The sequence below is a fragment of the Vigna unguiculata genome, chromosome 2, assembly GCF_004118075.2.
Source record: "Vigna unguiculata cultivar IT97K-499-35 chromosome 2, ASM411807v1, whole genome shotgun sequence".
NCBI lineage: Eukaryota > Viridiplantae > Streptophyta > Magnoliopsida > Fabales > Fabaceae > Vigna > Vigna unguiculata.
This window is the reverse complement of record NC_040280.1, coordinates 30,716,300-30,741,631: the sequence shown is the minus strand read 5'-3', so window position 1 is coordinate 30,741,631 and position 25,332 is coordinate 30,716,300. Positions and strand designations below refer to the sequence as shown.

General features: G+C 33.1%; 5 protein-coding genes, 1 long non-coding RNA gene and 1 other non-coding gene across 16 annotated transcripts; 6 read left to right on the top strand and 1 right to left on the bottom strand.

Moving 5' to 3' along the window:
- Positions 1–2,428: 2,428 nt before the first annotated feature.
- LOC114173953 (phospholipase A1-Ibeta2, chloroplastic-like) lies at positions 2,429–4,153 on the top strand. The gene has a single exon (XM_028058654.1). It carries the CDS (start codon positions 2,544–2,546, stop codon positions 4,128–4,130), a length of 1,587 nt encoding a protein of 528 aa, XP_027914455.1. The 5' UTR covers positions 2,429–2,543; the 3' UTR covers positions 4,131–4,153.
- Positions 4,154–6,102: 1,949 nt separating this feature from the next.
- TRNAE-CUC lies at positions 6,103–6,175 on the top strand. The gene has a single exon. It is a non-coding gene; the product is annotated as a tRNA-Glu (tRNA).
- Positions 6,176–7,257: 1,082 nt separating this feature from the next.
- Positions 7,258–9,846, top strand: LOC114173868. Of its 6 annotated transcripts, none has more exons than XR_003602623.1 (4): positions 7,258–7,543; positions 7,616–7,763; positions 8,331–9,296; positions 9,711–9,846. It is a non-coding gene; the product is annotated as an uncharacterized LOC114173868 (long non-coding RNA). The 6 variants fall into 6 exon arrangements; XR_003602622.1 differs by having other exon boundaries at positions 8,331–9,474; XR_003602624.1 differs by lacking the exon at positions 9,711–9,846 and having other exon boundaries at positions 8,331–9,035; positions 9,199–9,511.
- Positions 8,136–10,394, bottom strand: LOC114173866 (monooxygenase 2). 2 transcript variants are annotated; one of them, XM_028058518.1, is made up of 6 exons: positions 10,065–10,394; positions 9,841–9,987; positions 9,684–9,749; positions 9,257–9,419; positions 8,838–9,066; positions 8,136–8,750 (listed from the first exon to the last, which is right to left on the bottom strand). In XM_028058518.1, the coding sequence occupies exons 1-6, from the start codon at positions 10,325–10,327 to the stop codon at positions 8,245–8,247; spliced, it is 1,374 nt and encodes a 457-aa protein (XP_027914319.1). In that variant the 5' UTR covers positions 10,328–10,394; the 3' UTR covers positions 8,136–8,244. The 2 variants fall into 2 exon arrangements, with proteins under 2 accessions (XP_027914319.1, XP_027914320.1); XM_028058519.1 differs by lacking the exon at positions 10,065–10,394 and having other exon boundaries at positions 9,684–9,757; positions 9,841–9,946.
- Positions 10,395–11,644: 1,250 nt separating this feature from the next.
- LOC114173232 (acetyl-CoA-benzylalcohol acetyltransferase-like) lies at positions 11,645–13,037 on the top strand. The gene is made up of 2 exons (XM_028057498.1): positions 11,645–12,267; positions 12,385–13,037. Exons 1-2 carry the CDS (start codon positions 11,794–11,796, stop codon positions 12,943–12,945), a joined length of 1,035 nt encoding a protein of 344 aa, XP_027913299.1. The 5' UTR covers positions 11,645–11,793; the 3' UTR covers positions 12,946–13,037.
- A 696-nt stretch (positions 13,038–13,733) lies between these two features.
- LOC114168928 lies at positions 13,734–17,275 on the top strand. 3 transcript variants are annotated; one of them, XR_003600792.1, is made up of 8 exons: positions 13,734–13,987; positions 14,082–14,170; positions 14,285–14,360; positions 15,121–15,170; positions 15,257–15,589; positions 16,061–16,139; positions 16,756–16,794; positions 16,877–17,037. XR_003600792.1 is itself a non-coding variant. In XM_028053911.1 (7 exons), the coding sequence occupies exons 1-7, from the start codon at positions 13,849–13,851 to the stop codon at positions 17,057–17,059; spliced, it is 909 nt and encodes a 302-aa protein (XP_027909712.1). In that variant the 5' UTR covers positions 13,737–13,848; the 3' UTR covers positions 17,060–17,275. The 3 variants fall into 3 exon arrangements, 2 of the variants coding, with proteins under 2 accessions (XP_027909712.1, XP_027909720.1); XM_028053911.1 differs by lacking the exon at positions 16,061–16,139 and having other exon boundaries at positions 13,737–13,987; positions 16,877–17,275; XM_028053919.1 differs by lacking the exon at positions 16,061–16,139 and having other exon boundaries at positions 13,767–14,010; positions 16,877–17,114.
- A 3,012-nt stretch (positions 17,276–20,287) lies between these two features.
- LOC114174188 lies at positions 20,288–24,993 on the top strand. Of its 2 annotated transcripts, none has more exons than XM_028058976.1 (9): positions 20,288–20,348; positions 20,583–20,671; positions 20,765–20,840; positions 21,402–21,448; positions 21,536–21,907; positions 22,583–22,621; positions 22,743–22,860; positions 23,041–23,121; positions 24,566–24,993. In XM_028058976.1, the coding sequence occupies exons 1-9, from the start codon at positions 20,303–20,305 to the stop codon at positions 24,610–24,612; spliced, it is 915 nt and encodes a 304-aa protein (XP_027914777.1). In that variant the 5' UTR covers positions 20,288–20,302; the 3' UTR covers positions 24,613–24,993. The 2 variants fall into 2 exon arrangements, with proteins under 2 accessions (XP_027914777.1, XP_027914778.1); XM_028058977.1 differs by having other exon boundaries at positions 21,536–21,859; positions 24,566–24,990.
- The last annotated feature ends 339 nt before the right edge of the window (positions 24,994–25,332 follow it).

Sequence of the window (25,332 nt, the reverse complement as noted above, 5' to 3'; positions counted from 1 at the left end):
GTTTTAAAATTATATTAATTAAACATATTAATATTTTATGTTTAGTTATGTAAAATTGATAGATTTAAATTTGAAATAAAAGTGTATAAATTAGGTTAAGAAAATGAAAAAAAAAATATATTATCAAAACAAAATGTTCATTTTAATAAATTAATATTTCGGTCATCCAAAAAATATTAAGCTGGAGTTAATTATATTGACGTCGAAGTATATTCATGTGGGACTAGAAATTAGTGGGTGGTCCGGTTAGCGGTCTAATAACGGGTGAAACAAAATGTATAAGAAAATTCGTTAGGATAGTCTAACTTGACTCTAATACCATGTTAGAAGTGGACTTTAAACCTAACTTAACTCTACAAATCCAACTTGTAAGATCAGTATTACACTCACTTATATATTGTGAATTGACTTTATCTCTATTCGAGGTGGGACTTCCAACATATTCATTAATTTTTAAAGTTGGATAATCAAATTACATCAAAGATTAAAATAAATATTAACGCATGACACGAGAACAAGTCTGCAATTAATATGCTTGTAGGAGGATGAAGATAATAGAAAAATAAAGCTAAAGTAAGAAAGGAGAATAAATGTGGTAAAACAAAGAATAAAGCGATTTGTATGACATAAGATAAGACCATGAATTCAAACCAGCATCCGGCGGCATTTTCACAAACACTTAAATGCTGCTACCTTTGGTATGCAGAACAATTCACTAATTTACTATCCAAACATTAGACTCTGTTCTCAGAATTGAACTGGTAAAAAGACAGACACCTGTGCGAGCACATCCAAACCAACGAACGAGGTTTTCTTTCTTTTCTTCCCAGTTCGTCTTTTTGAAACAAGTATTTGACTTGACCAGACTTGTTCTCTTCTGTTGCTTATTCAATGTTCAAACTCCTTTAGTGCAACATTGCGGGATCAAAATGCCTTCCCAAACCTCCAACATCTATATTTTCCATGCATATGCTTCCACTCTTCAAAATATATACGTTATATATCTGCATCAAAACTTTCATCCTCGCACTGTTGAGCCAAATTCCAAATTGCATTGATGACTCCTTCTTCTCAGTCCCACCAAAGTAACATTTTTTGACTATCGCCAGACATCAAATAGGTTTTTCAATATTTTATGGATGTCTTATTGCTTATCAAATTAATGAAACTGACCATATGTTGGACACGCACATGACAACATTAATATTTTATAAATTTTATAATTTACTAATTATTATTTAATTTATTTTTCTAAATCTTGTCCATTATAAGTTTTTTTAACCCAAAGGAAAAAACAAGGTTGTATCACACAAAAATTATATTTAAACTATCATCTCATAAGTACGTCACAGGACAGGAAGAGATATACAGAATGGGGCAAAATAAAACGAGATGAAAATAATAATTATAACAATGATAATTAATTAATAAATGAATGAATAAATAATAGTTTTGACTTTGGGAAGTTGACAAGATTTACATTTCTTAATAATAGTAAGATGGATGTTTTTACGAGTCAAACAGGCTATAATTCATGATGAGATAATGCTATTATTATAATTATATTTTGATTTTTTCAGGGACAAATGGGTCATTTCAAGGACAAAGCGAGTGACACCGTTACGCCGTGCCCGCAGACTTTTATGGAATGTGACTAAACTACTGCGTTTTCAGCTTCCCTTGCCAAAATATCGAATGCATTCACACTCAAATTCATCCCGTACGCGCTTCGTTATAAACCTTGTTTTCTTTTTCTACGCGTATTTATTATTAAGAAATAACAGTATACAGATAATTTATTTTATTGAATATTGCGAACTTTCTATCTCTGACAGGGAGGGGTTCAGATTTTCTGCTGACTATTTTATCCTGTATCTTTATTATCCTTCAAAATATACTAATATTGACATCGGTATATTAAAAAAATTTATATATTTTAAAATATTAAAACCAGTATTCGTATATTTTTGAAAAATTGATAGAAAATAAAACATCAAAAAATTTAGTAAAGAATTTAATTTTCTCTGATGACTTATTTAACAAAAACATATATTTATTCTCATGTCTTTTTGCATCCTTTTACAGTTGTACACAATTAATTATACTACAAGTCGATATGGATAACTTTTTATAAATACTCGTAAGAAAAAAAAAGAAATTTATTTTTCATAAATTATATTAAAATGAATACAAATGAGGAGAGGGATTTTTATTTTAATTTTGTCTCTTACTTATTCTCTTCTGGCATGATGTCATTTGCTTTTGTTTAATACTGTTGTTATTCCTTGGAGGGTGTTAAAAGGAATTGAGTGGAGAATAAAAGGGGGTAAAATAATAACTGAATGGGTATCTCACGTAATTACAAGATGTTGTAATGGCAAAATTGTAACGCCAACTACCACCTCTTTAAATACACCCTTCAATGACTTGATCCATTCAATTTGCAGCATCTCCTCCTTGAAGCTGTCTTCACCTATCTGCTCAACGACCCTTCATTCATTTTCCCATCAAAACCACCATTTTTTCTTTCGAATCAATTCACCATGATGCAGTTCAGCTCCACCGTACCAGCCCACAACCTTCACAAGTTTCAGGCAATAAGGTGCCCCAGCTTCAGCTTCCGATGCCAAGCCTCCTCCTCTTCCTCAACCTTTCAGAAGCCCTTTGTCTCCACCGAGTCAACTCGCCTGCACCTCGCCAACCTCGACAAGCTCCTCGAGACCCAGAAGCCCGTCGACCCACCCTCCCAACTCCACCACCACCACCAACAACAACACCCGCACCAACCAATCATCAACCACCCGAAGGAAAAGAAAGGAAGAAGCTTTCTCGAAGGCCTCAACCTGGCAAGGCTCTGGCCGGAGATGAAGGCGAACGAGGAAATGTCCCCGCGCCACCTCAATCGCCTCCAGCGGCTGCTCTCCATGACGGCGGAGTATTCCCCGAGGAACATCCTCGGCGGGCGGTGGAGAGAGTACCACGGCAGCAACGACTGGAAAGGGATGCTGGATCCTCTGGACGAGAATCTCCGGCGAGAAGTCGTCCGCTACGGCGAATTCGTCCAAGCCGCGTATCAGGCCTTTCACTCCGACCCTGCCATGTCAACCGAGGAGCCGCCACACCCCCGCCACGTGGCGCTTCCTGATAGATCGTACAGAGTGACGAAAAGCCTCTACGCCACGTCATCGATCGGGTTGCCGAAATGGGTGGATGACGTGGCCCCGGATCTTGGGTGGATGACCCAGAGATCGAGCTGGGTCGGGTACGTGGCCGTTTGCGAAGACAGAAGTGAGATCGCGCGGATGGGAAGGAGAGACATTGTTATCTCTCTCCGCGGAACCTCGACGTGTCTGGAATGGGCCGAGAATATGAGGGCCCAATTGGTTGACCTCGAGGGAGTTCCGGAAGGGCAAGGAAAGCCCAAGGTGGAGTGTGGGTTCATGAGTCTGTACAAGACCAAAGGCGCACACGTGGCGAGTCTTTCAGAGTCCGTTGTGGAGGAAGTGAAGAGACTCGTGAATCTGTACAGAGGAGAAGAGTTGAGCATTACCGTGACAGGACACAGCCTGGGCGCGACGCTGGCTCTATTGGTGGCCGACGAAATAAGCACGTGCTGCACCGGAGTTCCACCCGTGGCTGTTTTTTCCTTCGGTGGGCCGCGCGCGGGGAACAAGGCGTTCGGCGATCGCGTGACGGCGAAGAACGTGAAAGTTCTGCGGATAGTGAACTCGCAGGACGTGATTACGCGCGTGCCTGGGATCTTCGTGAGCGAGGAGCTTGAAGAGAAAATACGGAGCGTGGGAGGGGGAGTGTTGGAGGAGACGACGCCGTTGGCGTACTCGCACGTGGGAACGGAGCTGCGCGTGCAGACGAAGATGTCGCCGTACCTTAAGCCGGACGCGGACATGGCGTGTTGCCATGACTTGGAAGCTTACCTGCATTTGGTGGATGGGTTTCTGGCGTCGAATTGTCCGTTCAGAGCGAATGCGAAGAGAAGCTTGGCGCGGTTGATGCAAGACCAAAGCGCCAATGTAAAAAAATTGTACACTAGCAGGGCTAAAGCCTTAACTGTGAATCTCAGTAGACAGGGATCCATGTCTATGTCTAATTGTTTACCAAGTCCATCTTAATCCTAATCAGTCTCTTACATATATATCCTCCATTTCTTATGCTCCGCAATCAAACCTAATCATTTATTCACAACATCACACTTAACAATCTATAACAAAAATATTATTAAGAATTTATTATCATATCCTGTCTACTTGCCAGTGAATCTAAATCTTTAGACAAATACCAAAAATTTAAATATTAGACCTATAAACCATTTAAAATAATAAACTCTGATGAAAATATAATTACCCCACAATTTCTAAGTTATATAAGATCGAGAATATACGATGGAGACATGTTTCGGAACGTCATAAAGATTTCAAAGTAGTTTATGAAATTATGTCCACAAGCCTCAAAAAAATCCTTAAAGAGATTTTGGACTACGGATAGTAGAATATGAACTTTTTATAATTTTTGTAATGTTTCTGTTTAGACTTTATCATACCTTTAATTGTGTTGGATTTTTTGGTGTTTTGGTCCATAATATATAAATTTTTGTAAAATATTCTGTATTAAAATTTGAGTATTATGAAACAGTGATTTATGAGTTTTCTCTCAAGTTTTCATGTTCTCCTTAGATCCAAAAATCTTATCTTTGAATCTCCAATCTAAAGTGGCGGATCTTCTTCACTTATCTTGGAATCTCCTCCTATTGATGTGATTTCCTCCTGTTTCACAAAACCGGTAATGGACGTCTTCCATTTTTCTCACTTTCGTTATAGGGTTCATACCCATTTCTCTTCAACACAAAATTCACCCCAAATCAGAAACCACCATTTATCAATATATAAGTGTTTCTACTCTTATAAATAATCCAATGCACTATCACTTGACCAAGACATATATCGAATGTCTCTGAACTAAGTCTTTTTTTTTTTTCAGATTTAACAGAAAAAATATTTATAAAAAAATATTATTTAAGAATTTGTTATTGATAACTTGTTCAATTTTCTTACACATATTCTATGCTTTATGCTCTGTGTACCTCTCATTATACGAGTTTACTATGTGGAAAATCCTTAATACAATAAATAAATTAAATATGATTTTCATGCTAATTTATGTGAAACATGATTTGTTTATTAATGTCTGTTTTGTTATGTTATTTTTATTATTAATAGTGAAAATAAATAAATCATGTAGTTTTTGGCATATGAACATAAATAAAGGTTAAAAGTTGGAAAAACTATTTTTAAGAATTTTATATTATAAATTGTTATTTTAATTTATCTAGTAAAATCCATTAATAGGAATTTTGTTTTGTATTTGTTTGAAAATTTGAATAATTAAAAAAAAACATATATTATGTTTCTTTAATCACGGATCTCCAAAAAATATTTAAAATTTATTCTTTTCGACGTGATCTGTTTTCTTATTTTCACTTAACCTAAGATGTGAAACTCTTACTTATACAATAATTAAAATAAAAGATATATCTTTTTTAATTTGAAAAATATTGGTACACAAGCTTAATTTTATGCATGGAACGTTTTTGTCATTCCAAAATCAAAGATACTCATAATTACCTATAGCGACAGCCATGCATGGCATCACCTTTAACCTCTCAGCACAAACTTGAGGTTGAGTAGTTGTGTAGGGATAAGCTTTTTCGTGATGACACTGTCATAGTAGGAAGCTCCAATAATTTAGGGTGAATAAGTATCCATTTCACGTTTAAATTCTGGACATTTCCACCTTTAAGAAACTATATCACTCAGTAAAACTAAATAAAATATGATTGTATATACGGTCCAATAACAAGATCCACAAAAATAAGATGACACACTGATTATGGTAAAATAAATATGGATAGAATATTAACACATTCACACAAAAAATGATTTTAAAACTTCAATTTTTTAATTACAAAATATTATGATATTTCTCTCCACTTATAACCTATGCATTTCTACTATTAAAAAATGTTGTTGCTTTTCTTATTTATATTAATATATCTTAATAAAATAACGTACAAATTGTTATCAGAAATCCGTTGTAGTCTAGTTGGTCAGGATATTCGGCTCTCACCCGAAAGACCCGGGTTCAAGTCCTGGCAACGGAATTATTTTAAGGTTGTCTTTTTTTTTCATTCATCATTTTGATTTGGAAGCGTTTTCATGAAAAGGAAAAAAGGTGTGGTTGAGTGGGATTGCCACTGTCCATTGTTGGCGATTGTTCTGCAAAAAGGCACCACCCCCACACGTATCTGTTTCTCCGTTGCTTTTTGTGATGCCACCCTTTCACATTTTTTTGTGATATATCGGTATCATTCAGCATGACGCGGCTGAATAAGTGAGTATCTCAGCTTCAAATTATGCAGTTCAGCTCTCACCACTTTTTTCTGTCCACATCTTTATCATCCCACCACCTTTATCATCCATATCTTCAATACCAGATAATGCCGTCTTTCAAACTAAAATCTTTTTTTTCTTCTATGCAAATTTCAAACTTTCAGATCATCTTCCTTACAATCATCTCCTCTTCTAAATCTTATGCTTATTTTACACGTGTTTCTTATTGTATCGGTACCTACTACTCAGAAGATAAACATGAATCATAATTTTTTTCTTCTTTTAATCTTTTAGCACTTTCAAACTCAAAAAACAGAAAAGATAATAACAGACAGACAGTGTCATCTATAAGAATGAGAATTCTCTTCATCGTTTGTTGTGCAACAACATAAACATTCAATAACTTTAACATTGGCCTTTCTTCATCGTTAGAAGGGGTAAAAGTGTTTGAAAACTATAATTCCCTACTTAATTTTGTGCTTTCTCAAATAATATTTTCAGCACAGATTTATCTTCATATGAATAAAGTATAAAAATAAGTTTAATTAATAAAAAAAAATATACAGGATCAATTAAATAAGAAATATTTTAAATGAAATAAACGAGATATTAAAATATTGGGATTATACAAGCAATGCAGACCGTATGAATATACGCCGGCCAAAAAAAAAAAAAAAAACCATTTGACAATGAAAAAAAAAAATTGTAGGAAAGGGTATACGCAAGTATGACATAAGGAGAGAGAGAGAGAGAGGAAATTGGAGGAGTCATGTGAAAGGATAGCATCCCTCTTTGTTGCCTTATTTGTATTCCTCTTCTCTGCGGTGTCAATCGATTCCAGTTCAAGCAACACAAGAAAACACAGAGACAAGACAAAGACAACGTTAACATATGCAGAGGTCGTGGAGTGGCAGTGGTAGTGTTTGGCGGAAGAAACCATCCTTGGACTTGGACTTGGACATGGACACCGACCAACACCTCCCCACATACGATCCCCTCTCCCACGTTGCCCAGAGACACCTCTCTCGTCTCAGATCAGCACAAAACGCCGTCCATCTCATCCCTCTCCTCGTTCTCTTCTGCGCCGTCGTTCTCTGGTTCTTCTCTGCTCCCACTTCTCCGTCACATCATCATTAAAGGTTACCCTCTCTTCAATCTCACCATTCACCCCTTACCATCATCACTCTCTTATGTTTACCCATCCCTTGCAGATTTCTATTTCGGACTATGGTCAACGCCTGCATAAAAAGCGTGCTCTGTCTTTCCTTCACTTTTCACGAGACTCTCGGCAACGAGGAAGAAGACCTGAACTGCTTGCGGCATCGTCTGTTTATTAGATTGTCTATCAATAGATTGCTTGTATGTTTATTCATCTTCAACCCTCTTCAATTTTTACTGTATTACACGATTCTGTTGAATCCTGTTACTTTAGCGGAGAGCAAGTTATAGTGATTATAGACATATTAATCATGCGAAAGAAAAGAATATAAAAATTAATGTTTCTTTTGGTTGATTTCAAGTGTTTCGGAATGCATCTGTTTTAATGTTACTGTTTTATTGTATCATACCAGTTCTTTCCGGATAACAATAAATTTGAGTGATTCCACTGTTAATTCTGTATTAATTGGTAAAAGTACACTAGATTTTTTTTTTTTTTGGGGCAAGCCAATCATTAAGGGAGAAGTTCCCAGAAAGTATTTAATGTACTTACTTAAGATTGGATCAATGCTGTGATTATAAGATCTCTCTTTTTATACCCATTCAATGCAGTGTCTATATAGTTTATTCTTCGTGAATACACAATCTTTCAATGTGGTTGCCATTGTCTTGTTTTTCTTCTTCATAGACTCTCACAAGTAAAATTTGTATGCTCCAGTAATGGTCCGAGTCTGACTAGCTTAGGTATGACAATATTGTTCCTGACAGAACACACCACTGGGTTCTCCCACTGCAAAGCGGAACCCACAAGGTTTGCACGTATGGTTAGTGGAAACACACGGGGCCATCTTTCAGCGCCATAGGATCTGAAAGCTTCTTCCACAGAAGGGTCTTCAGATTTGATTGCTCCGGCAAGCTTTTTGGCAAGAACCACCGAGTCCTCCAGTGCACAACAAGCTCCTTGTCCAAGATTTGGGGTCATTGGATGCCACGCATCTCCAACCACCACAACTCTTCCAGCAGAAGCACCAGGACTTATGGCTGGCCAAAGCCATCTATCTACCAATGGAGTCTTGATCACAGTATCATCTGGTGTAGAATCCACTATGTTCAATAGCTCTGAAGGCCAATCCTTCACCAGTTCCTTAGCTTGGTTCTTCAGCACCAATGAGTCGGTTATTTTTGGACCTGCCATCGAACATATACACAATATCATGCTAGTTACAACTACAAAAAGTCAGTGATTTCACCATGGATTTTGTTCGTGTTGGCAACCTGGAGAAGGACTATTGAAGCAGATGAACCAGTAAACTTTGGTCGGAGAAACAGGAACAAAGCCGGCGCGCAAACCTCTGCCGTAGATGTAATTCACTCTGGGTCGAAAAGGTTGTCCATCAGAATAAGACGCAAGTCCTCTGAAAGCACAGTGACCAACGTACTTGGGCTCAGGAAATCCCATCCACTTGGCTATAGGTGATCGAATTCCATCGCACCCTATCACAGTCTATTTAGAGATTAAATCGATTTTCTGTTTCCAACATTCAGTAAATCGTAGAACACTGTAACACTAAGATTTCAATTATGACCAATCATTGCATTAACTAAACATGTGATCAATGATTTCCAATGCATGCAGCTGGAAAATTTAGTGCTATGCTATGCTATAATAATTACAGCACCATGACATGACTCACCTTTGCAAGCAGCTTTGACCCATCCACAAGTTCCAACAAGGTATCCCCGTCTGAAGTGGCTTCAATCTTTGCTAATTGTGAAGAAAATTTAATGGTTTCCTTTGGTAGCTGACCAGCCAAGGTTTCCAAAAGCACTCTCCTCTCCACTGCACGCACCTCTTGACTGCATTTCATGCCTTAATATATCAATAACCAGTGCTTGATGACAGTTAAAAATTGTAAGATGAAATAATAATTCATTTTTTATTTTTATCATGAGGGCGTTTTTTTATTTATTTTTCAAATAGCTTATTTCATCTCTTTTGATTGTACTGTTGAAAAAGACTACAATGGCGTTTTCTGTCAAATGCTGTTTCATACACAAATATAAGCATCCCCAATGATATTTGTACATATCATGATTATCTGCTAATTAATCATCCCAAACCTTTCATCCTCTTGCTTGAAATTGAAGGCTCGTAGTTCCCTCCCATCCTCGGAATTCACCACCATCCTGTACAGCTGATAATGTGAACCAGATCAAGCTCAGCCGGTATAAAGATTAAAAAAGATGAAAATTTTCCTTCATGCGTTCATCCATGTACCCTTGAATTTCTAAGAACTGAGTTCTGAGATCATTAGCTACTCCAATTGCATCGAGTACCCTCCATCCGTTTTTGAAAAGGGTGAGTGAGGTTCCACCGGTTCGAAGTGACTCTGCCTGCTCCAGCACCAGGGACTGAACTCCAAGTCTGATGCATGAATCAAACATTAGCTCATCACAGCGAATAAACAAGATCGTAGCTATGCAGGGAGCTGGAATTGTAACCTGTGAAGAGATAGAGCAGTTGCAAGGCCTGCGATCCCAGCACCCACGATCACAACTTGTTCCTTTCGTACACCAGACTGAGATTGAGCCTTGATGACTCTGTAACTTCTGCGTGTTCCAATTCCATGTCCAAACCCATCAATGTTCGTGAACAACGTTTTGGTGAGACAAAACGGTGAGGTGTGAGATTTCACGAAGACAAAGGACGAGGTTGTTGTAGCCATAGATGTTGTGATATGTTGAGGGAGGTACGCAATATGCATCACGGTTCTGGGCGGAGATAGGGGTGTGTAGTGTTTCAGCCTGGACCATACAAACTAGTGGTGCGGAACATCTCTTACAAAATGTAAATGTCTCTCAAATTTTCAAAACATGAGTGTGTTATCAATTTTTTTTTTATATTTCAATACAACTAAATATTATTATTTATTAAGTAAATACACATGTGTAATAATTTACATAAATAATTAGTTGAGTTTATTGAGTGATATGTTATAAATTTAATATTGCTGCTTAATTTTAATAAATTAAAAAAGATGTCAGGTATCTATCTAACTGACATGTAATAAATAGGAGTGAAGTAGTTTATATCTGTGTGGCCTGCTCTAAATAAAATAGCAATTACTGCTGGGTGTTCAATTTTAAAAGTCCTCAACTAATTAACCTTTCCATGAAAAGACCAAATAAAAATTCATAACTAATATGCAATAACTTGGTCCTCTATTTATACAGCTGGTGGTTGCTGTTCATCTTTTAATCACTAAAATGGTATAATTCGCTTAAAAGAAACACCACTTTTTGAAGTGCATACACAAAAAATGCATGCTTACAAATTTAGCAGTTGGACAGATTATTAAATGTGTAGACAACACGTTAGTTGGGATGGATGGCAAAGACAAGGCAACGTGAGTTAGAATAATTTATTGTTGCATTTATTACTGTTTTCTCCAAACTTGCATGAAAACAAAAATTAATTAAGATAGTGGTTAGTTAAGTATTTTGCATATATAAACACTATAGACGAGAGATCAACATCGATTATTAAGCGGCATTACCGTTAGAGATTACACCGAATAAAAATAAAACAAATTTTCAATGGGAGTAAATTTCATTTCAAAAATTGGTTTTTGGAGACTTAAAGATACGGATGACAAAATGAGTTAGCCCGATCCATTTTGATCCGGTTTATCTGTGGTTCACAAAAAATGAATCAAGTTACAGTGGATTGATGAGTTAGAAATTTGATGGGTTAGAAATTCTAACTCGGTTTACCTTTTCTTGGCGGGCTGGTAGGTTGATTCGACAGATCTGACTCGTTTTGACATCTCTATTTAAAATACACATTTTAATGTGATATAAGAATCATAATTTGATTTATTATTTTACTCGGTATTAAGTTTCTCGAATCATCTATTAATATTTAGTTAAAATAATACTTTGATTACAAATAAAATGAGCTTATAATATATAAATAAATATAAATAAATGAATATCTTATCTTAAGCCAATTTTATGACATTTAATTAGGTTTAAAGTTGAGTTTTTAACATATGCTTAGTTAAATTGTACCACATTATTCATGCTACCGTTGGCGAGACTTTTTTTCTCCATCACAGCCGCACATTTTGGTTTTCGCTCTGCAACTCATCCATATAAATGCACCACCGACGCTCCAAAATTTGTGGTGACTCTCAGATAGAGCAAAAGGTCAAACAAACAGAAGAAAACAATGGAGGTGAATGAGAAGGGTGACGGCACTAGCCAGAGCCTCTCAGAGTTGCAGATTGTGACTGTAATGAGCGTGCCACCGCTCAAGGTGACAGAGCCACGGCGAGTTCGCAGAGTTTTGGTCGGTGACGAGCACACAAACGCCATTCACGGATGCTACCAGATAGTTCTGTGCTACGAGAATCTGAAGGAGGATGATCATGGTTGGTACATGGCTGGTTGGATGGTGGAGTCACTGGCCAGGGTTCTGTTGGATCACCCTCTTCTCGCAGGTCGCCTTCAAAGAAAAGATGGCACAGGGTTCGAAATCGTGGCCAACGATTCCGGCGTTAGACTTTTAGAAGCATGTTACCCGACAAGCCTGTCACAGTTTCTTGAGCTGAACGAAAGAAACCAACATCTGAAGACCGAGCTTGTGTTCTGGAAGAAAATTGATGCGCAGTGTCCTCAGTTCTCTCCCCTTTGTTATGTTCAGGCAAATGTTATGCATACATAATATACCACAGTATTTGTTTCTGTCTTTTTGCCGTGTTTTTTAGTCTATTTTGGTTGGTTTTCGATGGATTGAAAGTGTTTGTGTGTTTATTTTTAGGTGACAAACTTTGAATGTGGAGGGTACACTATTGGCATTAGTTGCAGCCTTCTATTAGCAGATGTTTTTGTCGTGGACAACTTTCTCGGAAAATGGGCTGAGATACACGAGAACATGTCAGTCCAACGTGGAGAAATTAAGACACCCGTGTTTTACCACCCTCCGATGAAAAACTCGGAGTGTCTTCCATTAATTAACCGTTCTGAGAGTGAAAGTGAAAGTGGGGTTCAGAGGTTGGCGTTCAAAATCGTTACAGAGGATGTAAAGTCGGTGGAGGAGATGTGGAGGAAGGTGGCGAGTGAGTTGGTGAAAGAGAGTTCAGAGGTGATGAAAGTTGAAGGTTGGGCAATGAATGATGAGAAAATGAGATTGAAGATGAAGCATGAGATGAGAGAGTTGAGAGTGCAGGAAGTGACATTTAATGAGGGAAACAAACCTGTTCATGTTTGTTGTTGGATTGATTATGTGAGGGATGGTTTTGTTATGACAGTGTCACTCCCAAATCTCAAGAACAATGCATGTGCTGTGATTGTTATTTCACCTTCTCTTTCTTTCCTATGACTGTAATATGTCCACTGTATTAGGATTCATCAAAGTTTAATCCATTCTATGTTTTCTGTCATTAATCATATGTAACATTTGTTCTTCGTAAATTTGTGTACTTCTAATTATATTTTTTTTTTAAATTTCTTTTGTTTATTGTTCATAGTTTATATATTTTTTAATTTAATCAGTGTCGTTTATATTTTTTGTTAATGAAATAACACAATGTAAATTGTTAAGTGACCTATATTATTTTATTTTGTATTAATCATAAAACTGATGAGAAATTAAGATGACGAAATAGTTTAATTAATGAAAGAATTAAAAGACAAGGTTTAATTGAAAAATATAAAAATGCTGAGTAGTATTCTGATTTTATATATTTTAAGAAAAAAAATATTAAAAATAATAATTACGTAAAAATGTCTAGTTAATTTTAGTATTTGAATATCTGTTTTTTTAAATTTAGTATATAATTAAAAATAAAGTAGAAATGAAAAATGTGTACAATAAAGGAAATTTTCTTATATAACTATTTACATCAAATTTCCCTGTATAATAATAAGTATTGTTTCTCTTATGATGTAGATGGACATTTATATAACTATCTACATCAAATTTAACATAAAAAAAATTGTATTATTGTATTTGTAAAGTTGAATAATTTAATTACAAAATTATATTATTACGTTGTTTAAATTGAGGAATCTAATTAAATATTTTGTTAGTGAAAAATTAACTTGAATAAAATAGTATAAATAAATAATGGAATATATAGATATGATTGAAAAAGCGATGTTCAAGAAACGTGTAATACAAGTGCAAGCTTAACTAACGGTATTACTTTTACAGAGACATTTTACTAAGAAAAAAGGATTTTGGTTAGGGTTGGAGAGGAAGAAGTGAACAGGTGATAGGGGAATGGAAATTGGGAGAGTTAATGGCGAGAAAAATGCGATTCGAATCGAGAATCCATTTACTTTGAAGGTGGGTCAAGTGTTTACAGGTTTTGGTATCGGTTGTGGTGTCGGCATCGGCGTTGGGCGTCCGTTAAATTTGGGTATTCGATTCTCTTTCGGGAAGGTGATTATTGTTATATATTTGTGAAATTCAGTGAATATTTTTTACCAATTCTCGTTTATTATTCCATTTAGGGGCAATTCCTATGTTGAATCAAGTGATGAGTGCCACCAGAGGTGCGACCGATGCGTTTTCTGGTGTTAGTAGGCATGTGAATGCTTCTGTAAGACAACACTCGTCATTTTCTTATTTACATAAATGCTGTTACAACTTACTACCGTCATTAACCTTTTTTTTATACTTGTAATGAACTATTTATTTGCGGCATTTTATGCAGCTGATGAAGTTGGGAGCTAAGAATATTGAAGTGGGTGTTGGATGTGGAGTTGGTTTCGGTCACGGTTTTGGAGTTGGTATGCCATATCTGTTCATTATATATATTCTTTGCCAAATGTTTCAACCTTTTGTGATTTTTATGTCATCACATTTTAGTTATGCTTGTTCATTGCATGAATTCCCTTGTTTAGCCTTTTCTTTGGATACTCATGTCATCTGTTCCATTTTTTAGTTTGAGTCATTCTGTTCTATTCTGAATTATTATTCTGTCTCCTGTGCTACTATTGGCAATGTGTTTAACTTTTATATTTTCCAAACATTTGTCCTGAGTAGTTCTCAAAATGATTCGTATGTAGAACCGGAAGTTTTGGTGTTTCAACTTTTTACATGCTTAGAAAATCTCAAAATCTTTTCCTAGGAGGCAGCTTTGGAGCGTTTGCCTTATGAAATTGATTTTTAAAACTATGTGGAACTATGGCTCACTGAATGCTGCTTCTCAGTTTTTGATGATATATTATGCAATGCACAGGAGAGTGATTTATACTAAAGAAACCGCAGTGTAATGTTATACAATGCCATGCATTTTACACTAAAGAAAAAGAAAGCGGAAGCAGCCAATGCTCTCTAGAAATTGCTGCAATGTTCTTAAATCTCAGGACACTATAGTCTCAAATACTGGTCGTGCTTGAAATTAGTTGCCACCTATATATCCTTGGCCATATTATGTTTGTCACTTGAAATGGTTATTTCTGTTTAATCACTTCAGTTGACAAAGGCTCCATATTTTGCATGCCTGCTTTGGTTGGTAGCTAAATTATTATGTTTTTATTATGTCAGGTCTTGCTGTGAAACCAGGGGTTTTGAATCAAATTCAATCTTGTCTTGTAGTATGTGATTTTTCTCTTATAACAAAAGTATTGACATCTGCATTTCCCTTTTCTGTATCTCATGGCTAAAATCTTGAATTTTGTAGGATGTAATGACGAAGATGGCGACAAAGTTGGGACTTAGTCCCAGTTTAGCCCTTAATCAGGCTGTATTTCCACCATTGCAAAATGCCGTAAGTACAGTCAATACAAACCAAAGTTCTGCTGGAAGCATGATGCAGTTGGCAACTAAATCAACCGATCAAGCATCTCAAGGTCTGGCAGGATCCCTACCTGTGCAAATTCGCTCAGATTTTGAAAATACTCCATTAAGAAGCACTTCAGTTGACTCTGCATTTGGCAGCCGAACTGAGAAGGTTATTAGCAACTTTCTGCAGAATCCCCTATTGAAGGGGGAAGGAGAAGGACTTGATGAAGCAGTACGCACTCATTTTCATAAATGGCGATTAAATGCTATGCTTTCTATCATTTTAGCCATTGATTTGATTTTTAGTTATGTCTACTTACATGTGGATGAAGCGACAGAATTTGCATTCTGTATTGGTAGAGTGTTGAAAGATGAGGCGTAGGCTAAAGGAACAATTTGCCTCTTGGAATAGTTATATGCCTTGAATGTGTTTCTTCTTTTTACGTGGGAATACTGGAAAGTTCTAGACATAGTATGGAGAGGGGTGAAGGTGGACTATAATTGAGTTGAAGCAGCCTGAGTGGAATCTAGTAATCTCTCCTAGCTACTTTAGTTATGGCTCTTGGGCTGAATGTGATTCTTGAATATGTCGCCAAAAGTGCTTAGTTTCCTGAAATATTAAAAAATATTTTTGTGAAATTCCCTATAAAATTCGTAGTTATCCATGGTCGGATGGTAACAATAGAGGTAATGGTTATTGCAGTTGCAGCAATGTTGGAGTTAACAAGTGTGGAGGGATATAACTAAAAGTGACGAGGGTTATGTCTAATTTCACATTCTGGGTAATAAAGAAAAACCCTTGTGTCTTACTATCTAATTGGTTGGCCATAACAGGGAATGTTACGTCATTGACTAGGTTTTTTATAAATTATATTAGACATGATACCCGGATATCCTGAAACTCACATGCGAACTTCCTGCGCTGATAATGTATCTATCATTTATGTGTTTTAATATCAAAATTGTTGATAACCTTGTTTTTGCATCCTCTAGTCCTATAAAAGATCATTGTCATTATCAATTATTAGACTTGTTTTGAGCCTGTAGTTGTATTGTAGGTACAGGTATAAACTCATTCAATTTTTTTACCTCTTCATATGTGCATCGTTTTTTAGTAAACTGCTGAGTCTTGTTATTGCTAATTTATGTTTGCTTCATTATACACCCTTTTGTGATTGATTATGGTATTTTAATTTTAGTTTTATTACACAACTTCCTTGCAATTAGATTATTACTATGATCTTGCTTCAAAACTATAATGTGTACGATGGACACAATTATCATCGTTTTCCCAATCAATATGCATGTGAGTTATAGAATGTTCATTTCTGTATTTTATTGTGTTTTCCGCGGTTAATAAAATATTATATGAAATTCTAATTCTAAGATGCATTGTAGATTGGACGTCTGCAGTCAGAAAGGATAATACTTCAAATGGTAATTTTTGTGTACGCTTAGATTCTCAATCATTATTTTGTCTTCTGACCAAAGAACTCACGATTTTTTTTTGTGGATTTAGGTTTTGAAACACCAGAAAATCATTGAAGAACTTGTGGAAGAAAATGAGAGACTGAGGCGTATACTAATGGAGGACCTGAAAGTGCCATCGAGCAAACTTGAAGCAAGTTCTTCAGGTAGAAATAGAAATAAGGTGCCGTGTAGTGAATGCTTTGAGTGCCGAAGAAAACAAAGAAAAAAGTAGGTTAGTAATCATAATAGTAAAATCATAAATTCTTGCAAGTGTCTCACCTGCATTTTTGGGTTTTCTTTCATTCCACACTAGCTTTACTGGTCTGGGTTTCTTGGGTTACGAATTTTTGGAGATTTCAATTTCATGAGTTAGGATGGAACGGAACCTACAAAATTAAATCCTTATTATTATTTAAATATTTAATGATAAAATGGGATTTGAAAAATAGTTTCGTTGCTTGTAATCTAATTGTCAAAAAAGTAAAAGATTATTTATGGAATAGATGCTATCTTTTGTATTATTTTTAAGGTTTATTTTTGTTTGTTTGAAAAAATATTTTTGCTTTTTATCTTTTAATTTTGGATCAATTTGATTGTCCTAAAATAATTATCGTCTTCAATTGTGAATTCTGACATGTGATTTTGAACCTTTTTCTTTTAATAAATTTAAGATGCGAAACTTTTATCATTAAATTGGATTTTATCTACGCAGCTCCAGGCGTCAAAATTCGTTTGAAAAAACTATTATTAACATGTTAAAAGTTGCATGAAAATTGAGCTTAATAAGTAATTAGAAAATTGACATATAAAATATTTAGAGAATGAAATATGATCATTTTTTCAGCATTGGTCTGCCCAAGCAACAGAAGCTAGAAGAATCTTAAAAAGTCAATAGATTGAAATACTGATCTACTTTACACTTTTTCTTATTATTGAGACTCGCATAACAAGTTACACGTTATTTTTAATATTCAAAATTGGTGTCGTTTTATTCTATTTTTTCCATTTTTAACTAATTTAAACATGTCATAAAAATAAGTACTTCTTAAATCTATAACAACGATATATAAAGAGTTTCTAAATTTATAAGAATATATAAAGGAATTTTCTTTTTTGTTTACATCTTAAAATATCAGTTTTATATTTTAAATATAATAATTTATTAAATTTTTAAAATTGATCGTTACTTTTACAAATTTTTTATAAAATTCAATTATTTTTACTTTTTTTTTCTTCTTTATTTATTAAGAATTATTCTTTTATCTGTTTTGATATATTATATTAATTTAATAATATTATAATATTATCACCTACTAATATAATATTACGTATATTTAAAAAATACATAAACACAGATATGATAACACACGTGTTTACGTAGTTAAAATATAAACATTTTTATTATAAAACAATATTATAAAATATTAATTTTATTTTTTATAAATTTCACTGTGTGTCACTCTTGAAATAATCTGTAAGTTACATAAAATTCATAACCCAACAATGTTTTATTCAGGGGTTAAATATTTTTTTTCCATTAACTTTCATTAAATTGGTCTAAAATTTAAAAGATAAGCTCATTTTAATTTTTGATTAAAGTTAAGAAATAAAAATATATCTAACTCTTTATTTAATTATTATTATTATTAACAAAAACAATTTTTACGTTTATAATTTAATTTATCTTAATTTTTTATGTCATAATTGAATAGAGAGGTTTTATACCATTCATATTTTATTTTACAGATGATAAAGAGGCTTTTAAGGTGGTTGGTTAGCTGGTACATTTGTGAATGAGTATTAGTTGGCATTTAATTTGACGATTCAAAAGATATTGTCCAAGAATTGGTCCTTGTAAAATCATTAACATTATATAATATTATTTAATATTACGTATACATCCTGCAACTCCATCACATCATATTCAACTACCTAAATCAGGTACAAAATAAGAATAGTAAAAGTAATGATAATAATGGATTGAAATATCAAACACTGTCGCCTGATATTGGAATGTTTATTTATTTACTTATTTCTGAATTATTACCAATCAATTATTTGTAACAGACTCTTAAAATTATTCAATGTGTTAGTTGCAACCTTATTTCAGCACTTTTATTAGGGTCCACATTTAATAATTGATGTAATTGTGACTGAAATTTTGTTTAGGATGGTACATCATGAGTTGGTCTATTTATGAAATCCAACCTGTTAAATAGAGTACACTTATTTCTACCGTTATTCTAACATTTATAATATGGCTGTTCAGAATCAAACTAATCTAAAAATTATAACTAAAACCTGATTATAATATCGCAAAGTATCCTTAGTCATATTAAAACATAATTTCTTTCTTACAAATATTTTTTTTTCCAATAACTAAATAAAAATTATTAAAATATAAATCTTATAAAGTATTTATTAAAGACTTTATGATTTGGAAGGCCAAACCATCCTTCTTTATTTGTTTTTAGGTTAAAATATATTTTTTGTCCCAATTTTGGTCAAGTTTTATCAATTAAATCCTAATTTTGGTTTTGTATTCAAATAGGTTCTAATTTTTGTCAATTTTTGCTAACATCATTTAAATTATTAACGACCATAAACAGTGATTTTAAATGTCCACGTGTCGACCCAGAAGCGTGTCACGTATCAAACTCAATGTTATATATTTAATTTGATCCTTATATTTGATATTTTTTGTTCAATTTAGTCCAAATTTTGTTTAAAATTGACCAATTTTGTCCCTATCGAATACGTGACCAAATTTAGTTTTATATCAAAGTTATAATGATGTGAATTTAAATATATTATATAAAAATATTTAATAAAAAATGTGAATTTTAATACAAAAATTAAATTTAGTTTCAATTTGGAGAGGGACCAAATAAGTTCATGTTAACAAAAATTGGGACTAAATTGAACAAAAATACAGGGACCAAATTGCATATAGAACATTGACTTTGACACGTGACACGCGAACATTCAAAACAAAATTTAAAAAAATTAAAAAAACCCACGAAGTGACACGTACGGTCAATGTTCATAGATATAAACGGTGTTAGCAAAAAAAGGTCCCAATTGAACAAAATTGACGAAAATTTGGACCTATTTGAATACAAAACCAAAATTAAGACTTAATTGACAAAACTTGACGAAAATTGGGACAAAAAAGATATTTTAACCTTATTTTTAGCGGTTGTTTTCATATTAATATAACAAATTCAAAATTTTATATATGATAATTTTTTATAAAAAATTCAAGTTTAAGTTTGGTTTTAACCCCCAATTTTTTTTTCTTGCATGATGTGCCTAATGGGCCATTGGTGGATGGAGGAAAATGTTGAAAATGAACAAAATGTATTTTGAAGTGAGAATCCATTTACTTTGAAGATGGGTGAAGTACTTAGAGGTTTTGGAATCAACCCTTTAAATTTAGCAACTTCCATTGTCTCTGAAACATTCACTGAACCAGATGGATTGGAAACGCTTCTTCAACCCAAAAACTCACCAAAATCCCAGTATCACTTTTTTCCATTCATAGTTTTGTAGCAGTAAACAAAATTGCATTACATAGTACTTTTTCATTGGTTGATTGAACAAAATCTATTTACACTTCTTTCTTTATACGCATGCTTGATTCTTCTGCATGAGTGACACATTCGTTTAGACTTGCCAAATCTTACTAAACTATAATTAATTTAGTGGTTATTTTTGTAAACCAATGCTTATTTGTATGCATTCAATATGTGTAGATACAATGTCCATGTTGGATCAAGTGATGAACATGACCAAGGGTGCAACCGATGGAATTTCTAGGGTTAGCAAGCAAGTCAATACTTCGGTAAGACAAAATCTATTACCTCAAATTATAAGAAAAAGTTGTTAAAAATATATTTTTCTTTCGAGAAATATCTGTTTCTCATGTTTTATACAGTTTAGGATGTTGGGAACTTCAAGTATTCAGGGCGCGGTTGGATATGGAATTGGTTTTCGCCATGGTTTTGGACTTGGTATCTATTCACCTTTATCTATTCATATTTCTCAATGACGTTTCACCTTTATCTGATGTTTATATCATTAGGTGTTTGTTATGCTGTTGCTCTCAGCTTGATAGATGTTATAATGCATGATATGATTTTTACATTCATAAGCATTACGCAATAAAGAAAAAATAGTGGAAGCAGAAAAAGTTGTCAGGATTTGCCACAAATTACGCTTCGAATATCCCACTTCGACAGAACAATTCATAATATATAAATAGGTGCAAATTTTAACTTACAAAACATTTTTGTAAGATTGAGTTAGGTTTAGTAGATTCATCTTTTAACATGTTATCACAATCACGAATAAAGTCTATCTTAACAAAATTTATTATTTGTCGAATCTATTATTTCACCTGAGTCGTTATCGGACCATCCATTAACATCTCACGCACAACTCGAGACATCTCTACTAAAGACGAATTAAGCTTAAAGTCTGCTTCTTAACATTACGTAAACTTAAGTGGTAAGCTTGAATAAAACCTAAGTAATCTTCATTTGATGGCTGTTTTCTAATTTACTCACCTGCAGGCATATCAATGAGATCAGGGATGGATAAACTTCAATCTAGTGTAGTAGTATGTGGAATTTCTTTCATCTGAAAAGGTTTTGTTTTGTATTCTGTGTGGTTTATGTATCTCATGATAAAATCTTGAATTTGGCAGGAACCAATGACAAAGATGACTGGCCTTATTCCAGGTTTACCATCTGGTCAGGGTGCATTGCCGATGCCAGCATCCTCAAAGAATGTTCCAAGCAAGGTTCCTACCGACAAAGTTTGTGCTGAAAACATGATGCAATCGGTAACTAAATCAACAGATAAAATATCTGCAGGAAGCATGATGCAGCAGGCAACTAAACCATTTGACCAAATTTCTCAAGAAAGTTTCATGAAGTTTGCAAATAAATCAGTCAACCAACTATCACAAGGTCTTGTAGGGTCTCAACCTACAAAAAATGATTCGGCCTTTGACTGCCAGACAGAGAAGGTTATTATTAGTAACTTTCCACAAACTCCATCATTGAACCAAAAACAGGTTTCAAACAAATCAAAACTGTTTTTTCTTTTAATATGGATACGGATTTTAAATCCAATTCATGTAATTGGATATGTATGAACATTTAAATTCCAACTCATGCTTGCATTTTTCGAAGAAAGAGGGGAAGGACTTGATACTAATTAAGTCAACTTATATATATACATCTCGAATGTGAAACTAAACATTAGTGACTGTTTCAATCGTCACTCAATAAAAGATGAAAGAATAAATCCAACAAACATCATATTTTACTAGGATAGACTTAAACCCACGATTAAGATAATATGTTAAAAAGTAGACTTTAAGTCTAATTCAATCTCACAAAATTCTCACAAAACCCTGACTTGTAAAATGAGGTTTATATATATATATATATATATATATATATATATATATATATATATATATATTCTAAATAGACTTTAAGTCTAATTCAATCTCTAATTGACGTGAAACTTCCACAAATCTTAACGGACTAACTTCCATACATGATTGTTATCAGATGCTGCTGCTGTGCCTTTTCTTCCATTAATTTCACTGCCTTACAAAATGAATTATAACTTTGGTTTTCACACATTCATTATGTTCAAGAAAATGTATGAAATGATAATTTAAGCTTTTCCTAAGTCTATGAAACATAATATGAAAATCTGATTCTGAGATACTTTGTAGGTTGGACTTATGGAGTCAGAAAACAAACTACTTCAGACGGTAATTTTTGTTTGCAGCCAACAAGTACCACAGTTGATAGCATATACTTTTCTATTGGACTTTCGAATTGTTGAGTCACTTCAAAAATGGAAAATGAGTATTACTATTACTATGCATTTAGGTTATGAAACAGCGAGAAATGATTGATGAACTTAGGGAGGAAAATGAGAAGCTCTGCCAGATACTACAAGTGAAGGACCTGAAAATACCATGCACCAAGCTTCAGCCAAGTTCTTCAGGTAGAATTAGAATGAGGTTGCAAGTACTGATTTTTGAGAATAGACAAGTAGATTATGCTATGACTTCAAAAATGCTTTTGATGCATTTTTTTGTCTCATTTTCTGTAATGAATCAATTTTATGTGGATGTTGCTAATTAAGTTTTGCACTGATTTTGATGGAGATTTGCTTATTTTGCAGATCCAAATTTTCAGACATTCCCTTCACCGGAAGTTATTGATAACAACAACGGTGGTTCTAGGCCTTCCGGTGATGCTTACGGTAAGTATTCCAAGAAAAAGATTTAGTATTGGAATGTTAAAATTGAGGATAATGAGAATTTGATCTCGGATAGAATTTGGATTCTCTTGTGAGTTTTTGTGTGTTGTTCCTCTAGTGCGCTTTTATAATACATTGATTATTACTAATTTTGATATTTTTAAATATATTAAAAAGATACTTAGAATATTTTTAATATTCAGCAGAGGACAACGAACAAAATCAGTGAAGAATCTGATATCGGATAATGATATTTGGATATAATTTTAATTCAGTATTTCAATAATTTATTTTGACTTTTTTTAATAATAAGATGTAATGATCTAAAAATGATTGAAGTAATAGATTAATAATAAATAAAAAAATAATCAAAATATTATTATTTTAAAATATCATTACTCTTTTCTAAATTTTGTAAAATCTAAAAAACATGTTTTAGTACTAATACTAATGTATAAAAAAAAATCTGCACTTTCATTTTATCATAAATCATATCATGCTATATGAAAATTTTGTTAATTTTATATTAGTAACCTTAAAAGTCATACTGATTATAAAAAAATTTGTTTTTTAGATGGTACAAGTCTATCCATCAATCCGCAGGAGGATTCACAAGGGTTTAATTTTACAATTTGTTTAAAAAATACTGACTTGAAGCGATAAAATTAGCGTTTTATTAGAAAAATGAAAATACGAATTAAATATTTGTTTTTTAATAAATTATTTTTTTAAGTTAATATTGAGAATTGATATTACATAGGATGGTCACATAAAATTCCATTACCTGCAAAATATTCTTTCAATATTTTAATAGGATAAAAGTGAAAAAAAAAAATACAAACTAAAGAAAAAAATTAATAATTTTATAAAATCTATGCTTAAACTATTTTAAGTAAGATTCTTTTGACAAAATTAGCTGACAAGTTCATTTTAACTTAGTATGTATAACATAAATTCTGATCTAAAAAAAAAAATATTTAATTAGTTGTTTTAATAGAATATTAATTATTTTAATTTTTAATGTTAAAATATTTTTTAATTCAAACAAATATTAAAAATAATGCAATAATTAATTATCTTTATAAAATTAAAATAAGTAATGATAAGTAATAAAATAGAAATAATAAAATATAAAGATATAATGAAAGAAAATTAAATATTTTAAAATAAATTATTTGAAAGATTTACAGACTAACTACTTAAATAAGCTAGTAAATTTATTGGTCTTAATAAAAACACTCGATATATTCTCAAAAATTAGGTTTGTAGGTACATACATTAATTGACAACTTTAAAAAGAAAAAACCAATGCTAGAAATAAATGGAACTAAAATAAATAAATAAATCTTTCTATTTTATTTGTTTGTAGGTAATATCTAAACTTACACCAATATTAAGGTCATATTTAGTTTCAAACATAATATAGATGTGTTATTTATGATTGCAGGTACATTGCTAACTTCAAAAGGAGAGAATGGTAAAGAAATTTTTTAAACATAACTTCTTTGTGGTAACAGGTACTTTTCCAATTTCAAGAGGAAAACAAAATGGCAGTGAAAAAGAGTAGAGCCAAAAGAAAAAAACCCTACATCGTGACGTGGAATTTCCATGCATAAATTATTACTTCAATAAAAAAGATTATGTTTTTAATACTGCAACACCTTTTTTTTTTTTAATGAGTGAATGTGGAATATTGCATCAATAATTTCTGATAAATAGTTTTGTTTAGTTGTGATCATGGATCCCGTAACAAAAAAAGCTAAAGTTTGATACTCACAGCTTTTACAATTTGAATTCATTGGGGGTGGAATCTAGTGCTTTATTTTGTGTGGTACAAAATTCTTCATGTGTAATTTTATCATAAATGAATAAATTCTGTAACTTTATGGCCTACACAAATACCCATTCATTGCAGAATTAGCAAAACTTCAAATGCTACTTCATCACCTCTACCTTCGGATTTTATTCCCTTGTTGTGTTCTTCTTTACACAGAACAGCATTCAACAAATTGTGCTTCTAATGTTTGTGTTGTGTTCTAAACTCTGATGTTAAACAAGAAGAGTTATGCACCCTTTCTGGTTTTATCTGCTATCAACTTATAAATAAAAGTACTAAACAATTTTCATCATTTTCTTTAGTTTTTGCGTATACATTTCAATGGTCAAAATCCTTAGTGCTATGGCATTTGTTATTTAATGTTAGTAATTTTATGG

What these genes read in the sequence shown, in the direction of transcription:
- LOC114173953 (XM_028058654.1), top strand. Translation starts at nt 2,544, where the DNA reads ATGATGCAGTTCAGCTCCACCGTACCAGCCCACAACCTTCACAAGTTT.
- LOC114173866 (XM_028058518.1), bottom strand. Translation starts at nt 10,327, where the DNA reads ATGCATATTGCGTACCTCCCTCAACATATCACAACATCTATGGCTACA. An exon ending in ACTGCTCTATCTCTTCACAG is followed by an intron (nt 9,988 to 10,064) that starts GTTACAATTCCA and finishes TTCATGCATCAG; the next exon opens with ACTTGGAGTTCAGTCCCTGG. An exon ending in GGTCAAAGCTGCTTGCAAAG is followed by an intron (nt 9,067 to 9,256) that starts GTGAGTCATGTC and finishes ATCTCTAAATAG; the next exon opens with ACTGTGATAGGGTGCGATGG.
- LOC114173232 (XM_028057498.1), top strand. Translation starts at nt 11,794, where the DNA reads ATGGAGGTGAATGAGAAGGGTGACGGCACTAGCCAGAGCCTCTCAGAG. An exon ending in CTCCCCTTTGTTATGTTCAG is followed by an intron (nt 12,268 to 12,384) that starts GCAAATGTTATG and finishes GTTTATTTTTAG; the next exon opens with GTGACAAACTTTGAATGTGG.
- LOC114168928 (XM_028053911.1), top strand. Translation starts at nt 13,849, where the DNA reads ATGGAAATTGGGAGAGTTAATGGCGAGAAAAATGCGATTCGAATCGAG. An exon ending in CGGTCACGGTTTTGGAGTTG is followed by an intron (nt 14,361 to 15,120) that starts GTATGCCATATC and finishes TTATTATGTCAG; the next exon opens with GTCTTGCTGTGAAACCAGGG. An exon ending in GAGAAGGACTTGATGAAGCA is followed by an intron (nt 15,590 to 16,755) that starts GTACGCACTCAT and finishes GATGCATTGTAG; the next exon opens with ATTGGACGTCTGCAGTCAGA.
- LOC114174188 (XM_028058976.1), top strand. Translation starts at nt 20,303, where the DNA reads ATGGATTGGAAACGCTTCTTCAACCCAAAAACTCACCAAAATCCCA. An exon ending in TCGCCATGGTTTTGGACTTG is followed by an intron (nt 20,841 to 21,401) that starts GTATCTATTCAC and finishes ACTCACCTGCAG; the next exon opens with GCATATCAATGAGATCAGGG. An exon ending in CATCATTGAACCAAAAACAG is followed by an intron (nt 21,908 to 22,582) that starts GTTTCAAACAAA and finishes GATACTTTGTAG; the next exon opens with GTTGGACTTATGGAGTCAGA.